Source organism: Marmota marmota, unplaced genomic scaffold (assembly GCF_001458135.2).
Source record: "Marmota marmota marmota unplaced genomic scaffold, marMar, whole genome shotgun sequence".
NCBI classification, from domain to species: Eukaryota; Metazoa; Chordata; class Mammalia; order Rodentia; family Sciuridae; genus Marmota; species Marmota marmota.
The window spans coordinates 7,951,618-7,957,848 of NW_026000240.1; the positions used below are offsets into that span (position 1 = coordinate 7,951,618).

At 42.3% G+C, this 6,231-nt stretch overlaps 1 protein-coding gene across 7 annotated transcripts in view; it reads right to left on the minus strand.

The window, feature by feature from the left end:
* Positions 1-6,231, minus strand: part of Ankub1 (ankyrin repeat and ubiquitin domain containing 1) — a 27,710-nt gene continuing 21,479 nt past the window's right edge. For all 7 annotated transcript variants that reach the window (XM_048793976.1, XM_015487290.2, XM_048793979.1 and 4 more), the window contains one exon: positions 1-1,219. In XM_048793976.1, coding sequence (XP_048649933.1) covers positions 1,090-1,219 — 130 coding nt within the window. In that variant the 3' untranslated portion in view covers positions 1-1,089. The remainder of the gene's footprint in view (positions 1,220-6,231) is intronic.

Consider the following 6,231-nt stretch of genomic DNA (forward strand, 5'->3'; position numbering starts at 1 on the left):
TAATGTTCAAAGAGCTTTATTCATAATATCACAAAACTGGAGACAATTCAAACGTCCAAATAGTTGAATGGATACATTGTGGCACATCCATACAATAGGGCAACTTAGAGATAAGAAATGGACTTCTAATGCCTGCAACAGTATAAATGAGTCTCAAAATATCAGGGACAGTCAGGTCATCCGGAAAAATAAGGGAGGAACCATATGGTTGGAATGGTCTGGAAATCTTTACCTCTGGAGACAGAGTCAGAATTCGGTTCTGGTCCTGACTCGGGAGGTTGAAGAAATTCTCTGGGGGTAACTGCTATTCTTCATCTTGACTGGGAGAACCTTCCCACAAAGGTATGTTTGTTAAACCCACTGAATCTTATATTTACAAGCCACACAACTCATTTTATGTTAACTTTTCCTCAATTTAAAAAATTCGGGGCTGGGTTTGTGGCTCGGTGGTAGAGTGCTTGTCTAGCATGCGAGAGGCACTGGGTTCAATCCTCAGCACCATATAAAAATAAATAAATAGAGGTACTGTGTCTATCTACAATTTTAAAAAAAAGGCAGTTAGTACCTGTTTAAAAAAAATAATAGGAAACAATGTTTTAATAGAAGTTAAAAAGATGTCTGGACCACTATGCTAAACCTAGATGGTATCTATAACTCTCCTAAGGACTTCCTTGTAGAATTTTAAAAATTTATTTACTCTGTTTTATGTTCTACATTTATGTGACTTAAAAATCTAAAAACATTGAAACAGATCCAAGAAACAGAAAACAAGTAAAAATCCTAAGTTTTATCCTTGGTTCTCATCTTCGCTGTTACCACACCCTGTAGACAAGTACTGTTTTCACGTTCATGTAGATTCTTCCTCTGACTCTCTATAAAAAAAACTGTGCCCTACCTTTTCTCCTGGGGTGGTGGAGTCCAAGAGATCATGGCGCTCGTTGGCCATTTGGTATCCTTTTGGAAATTGTGTGGCCGAGAGCTGTGCTCATGCACTGGGCTGTTGGAGAGATGATAGCTTAGGAATGTTAACACTAGAACTGGAGTTCTGCGGGAATAGGTCTTTTCCCAAACTAAGGTCGTCCTGAATTTTCAAAGCAACATTTCTGGAGGGTTCTCATCTGCTGCCAGGCCTCTGTGGGTGGTCAGGTGGGAAATGCTCTTTTTGGCAAGGGCTCTTGCTATTCCTAGCTGCTGAAGCCATCGTTTCTCCTTAAAGGCACTGTAAGAGAACAAGACATCATACGCCAGGAGGTTCAGTCTTCAGATCGATGTGCAGCTGTGGCTAGTTTATCTTACCACATGGGTACGATGTGAAACAGAAATAAGAATCTGTCTAAAACCAGCTCCTTTTGATCTGTGGAAATGATCTTCTCTAGTCAATAATAGAAATTTAGAAATCTCAACTGAAAGCAGAAAGCCCTTCATGTCAGGGGGGATTCTCCGGGTAGAGACAAGCTGCTCGTCCTTCCTAGGCATCCCTGTATCTCGCCGGTCGCTTGACCACTTCTCCAACCCCCACCCAATACACTTTAGGGTATTTTTTTTTTTTTTACAGTGATGTTAGTTTTTTTTTTTTTTTTTGATAATCTAACTGAAATGCAATGGAACTTAATATTTTATGATATTTACTCTCTGGCTAGATACCTAATAAAAACCCTGTAAGTCTGAATATGATCACCTACTTTATAGGAGGCAAATATGACTTACAGCGGAAGACTTTTGCATTCCTAAAATGTGGGGGTTCTTCAAGGTTCTGCCTGTGGTCCTCCTCTCTTTACACCCTCACCCTAGGAAGCCTCATTTACTCCTTGCTGCAATTCCCATATGTATGACTCCTCAATCTTGGCCTTTCTTAAAAGTTACAAATCTCCAATTAGCAAATAAAAAGTATTTATCCTGTAGAGATTTCCAATTGAACAGTCTTTTATCTCCTTCCTAAGTTTGTCTGCTTCACAGTACCCTTGCTCTAACACACTGATTCTGTCATCCTTGCCATCCCCAAAACCAGAAACCAAACTCACTTCCTCCTTCACCACTGCTACACCATCAGTGACCAGACTTCATAGGCCGTGCCCCATCAGCTTCTCTCCCACGGCCCGTCTCCTCTTCTTCAGCATCGGTCTCCACAGCTCCCTGCACAGTCTGTCTCAGCCAGTCCCACCCTGCACAGTCGGCCTACACTTTTCCAGTGGCCTCCTACATCTCTCTACTGGACTCACAAACTCTGTGAATTACCTTATGAAAAAGAGCTTCTGAGACCTTCCCGCTCAACACCTCCCCATGGAGAGGAGACTGAGAAGCAAACTGTCTGCCTGGCACAAGGACGCTGCTCAGTGTGGATGTCCACCTGGAGTCTCCTCTCAGCCAACTTCTCTGCAACCCTCCAGGTGCATTTTGCCAATCCACTTTCTTTCCTGAAAATTAAATTTCTTGCCCTTTGACAAAGCAGCACCTTTGACAGTGTCACTGCCTCTACAGGGATCCTTTCCTCCACCACCAACCCTTTGGTCTGGCAAAATCCTGCAGACTTTTTAATTTTTCTTTTTTCCTGCAGATTTTTTAAGGGCTGTCACTCAGCTCATTGGGAGGGACCTTGCAGAGACACCCCAGGGTTTCAAACATTTGAATAAAGTTTGTGTCTGCCTGTCTCAACGTTTTTGTTCTGCTTTCCATTTTGTTTGATGGCTGCATCTCCCTGGGCCCTCTGAAGTGGGTTAACCCACCTAGCCTGTCCACAAAACCCTGAGGCAACTCCCAGGCTCCTAAGCCTTTCTCCATAACCTACCTGACTGAAGCTGATGCACCCTCTCCCTCATTTTGACACATCTCTAGCTCTACCTTGGTTCACAGCACATCAGATTCTCTCCCTAGCATTTGAATCTTGGCTTTTTTGCATTCGTTGAAAAATTGTTTATTGGGTAATTCCTCCATGCCTCTGTGTGCTGGAGATCCAAAAACGTGAACAAAAGATGTAAGACTTGCCTTTTTACTAAAAACAAAAGAAAACAGCTCTGCTTTTCTTTGGAGCACAGGAGCCCTCAGAGTTGGTGTCTGGGATTACTGTCCATTCTTGGTCCATTCCAACACTCAACCTTTCAGACCAATCCCCTGTCATCCCACTGTCTTTCCCATTTCCATCACCCTCCCTTCTGCCACTCCATCCCAACCCCCTGCCTTGGACTCTTCACTAAACAGAGCTTCCAAGTCCCAGGAACCTCACTGGAATCAGCTGACCAGCAATGAGGAGGGTTTAGGGACATTAGAGCTCAGAGGTGTCCCTTGATGCATGTGAAGCCTACACTGTCCTTTAGACAAAGGAATAAGACTGTGTGATCTTCTGGCCTTGGTCACTATCGTGGGCACCAGCCATAAGCACACACCAACCCAAACTCCCAGGAGCACTTGGTCGGTGCTAACTGCCGTGATACTATCTTTGGTTTAATCATAAGAAGAATATTTTCATGAACCTGAATGGAGAATTCCCAAAGAGTACATGGTTCAGCACTTTCGCCTGAGGCCAGATAAGTTGTCTGAGGTCCTGACTGACCTTCCCAGACAATCGGGAATGCTAGCCTGACCAACTCTCTGGTCAGTACCATGAAGGACTACATTAGGTTCTTCCCCATCTTCTGGCCATGATGGTAGCTTCATGAGAGTGTGTGTAGACTTCAAAGTGTGCATGTCCAGTCCTCATGTGTGTGTCTTTTGGGCACAAGATCTGGACTGGTCATTTAGACTATCGGGCTTCCCAGCTCAACTAGAGGCTTCAGGTAGATATAGACATGGATGGGGAGGTAGAGCATGGTTAAAGGGAAAAGAAAAGGGTTGGAAAAAGAGAAAGGGAAAGAGCATTTGCTGGAGTGACCGCCAGGCACGTGTGCAGCGAGGCTGGTCACCACTCCCAAGACTCCCTTGTACTGAACCCTTTTCTTTCTTTCTTTCTTTCTTTCTTTCTTTCTTTCTTTCTTTCTTTCTTTCTTTCTTTCTTTCTTTCTTTCTTTCTTTTCTTCCTTCCTTCCTTCCTTCCTTCCTCCCTTCCCTCCCTCCTTCCCTCCCTCCCTTCTTTCTTTCTTTCTTTCTTTTGTGGGAGGGAGGGGTACCAGGGATTGAACCCATGATGCTTAACTATTGAGCCCCATCCCCGGCCTTTTTTTATTTTTTATTTTGAGACAGAGTTAAACAAAAGTTTCTTAGGGCCTTGCTAAGTTGCAGAGGCTGCCATCTTCCTGCCTCAACCTCCTGAGCTGCTGGGATTACAGCCATGTGCCACTGTGCCCAGCATGAAGCCCTTTCTTAGTAGGTGTTTTCCGAGAAATCTCCTTCTTGATCTTGCATTGCCTCCCGGTGATAACTCCAATACTCACGAGGTAAATCTATCAAACCTCAGCATACTGGTGTAACCTCATTGGAAAGCTCTTTGGAAGTGTTTGCTAAAGCTAAACATCAACTTACCCTATGACCCAGCAATTCCATTCCAGAGAAACAAAAACTTATGTCTTCCAAAGCTCATATACAAGGTAAAATACTATACATTTATTCAAAATAGCCTCTAAATTAGAAGTAAGCCAAATGCCCATCAATAAGAAAATGAATAAATAAATAAGTTAGGATGTGGACTACCACATAGAAATGGAATATTACATTAAAATAAGAAAAAAAATCATACACACAAAACACTAATGAATTTCACAGGCAATATTGGTATGCAAAAAAGACCTAAAAATCATACCGTATGATGAACTTCATATGAAGTTCAAGAACAGACTAAACTAATTGTCAATCATAGAGATCAAAATAATGGCTCTATCTTGGAGGAATTATTATATTTTCCAAAATTTTTTACACAAGAGGAAACAAAATATACCTTGAAAGAGTTTATGCTCATTGGATGTAATTAGCCTGATTGCTTTCCACTAAACTACAGTGTCTCCAGACTTGAAGAAGTATTCACACTAATGTGTGTAAAGGAAGAAAGAGAATATTCGCTTAATTGGATTCAATTAAACAGCATATATGTACATTTATAAACATGGAGAAATCAACTTTTATTCAAATGTCTTTAAATATCTGAGAGGGATTATTGATGGGAAAGGGGCATGAAGGAAATTTTCAGAATGCTGGAAATAACTTACATCTCGTCTGGGGAGGGAGTTACATGGACACGTGCAAATGTAAAACTTCAACAAGCCATCGGGAGTGATGGCAGAAGCCTGTAATCCCAGTGGCTGGGGAGGCTGAGACAAGAGGATTGTGAGTTCAAAGCCAGCCTCAGCAAAGGCAAAGCGCTAAGCAACTCAGTGAGACCCTGTCTCTAATAAAATACAAAATAGGGCTGGGGATGTGGCTCAATGTTGAGTGCCCCTGAGTTCAATCCCCAGTATGAAATAAAAATAAAAAATAAATAAGAATTCAACAAGCCATACCTGGGAGATCAGTGTTCCTTGTGCACTTTATGGTCTATTTTATTACTCAACATCCTCCTCCCTCAGGAAACACTCTGCACAGTACACCCCGGCAGACTCTCTCAGCTGAACCTATACACACATTGCCTCAAAGGCACACACTTCTGGGGCCGAGGAGGTAGCTCTATGGTGGAGTGCTTGCCTTGCATGCACAAGGCCCTGGTTGTGATCCTCAGCACCATAAAAACGAAGAAAAAACATACTTGTACATGTTTCTGTTTTGTCTACCCCTGCACCGGGCCATATAAACACTTACTGAATGTTTGCAAAATAAACGCATTTTCAACATGCATCTGTCGCAATAAATCCGTTTTTCCTTTCTTATGTTTACATCTTGATTTTAAGACAGGCTATATGATTTTTTTGTATTAATCAATTTCCTTGTAGTTTTCTAGGATTTTAGATGGCAGAGATATCTCACAAACTGAAGCTTTGATTAAGTTTTCTTTTACTGTCAACCTCAACAGGTTGGATCTTGTGCATTTTCAAGCCCAAGTAACTCTCACCACTAGGTGGCAACACCTAGCTGAAGGAAGGCCAGCGGACCCACAAGACCAACTCTGAAAGGCAATGCAGAGGCGCGCTGGCCTTTCTCTTCCATTTCCTTCTCATTGCATTGATTAAGGGGAAAAGCTCCTCATAAACCTATACTTCTCTAATATCTGCATCCAATAATACCTCATAAGTAATGGGTAGGACCAAAGATCTAATCTAAGACTTCTGTTTTCAGTGAAATCTAATGATCAAAATTTTCCCCTCCTCCCTTCCT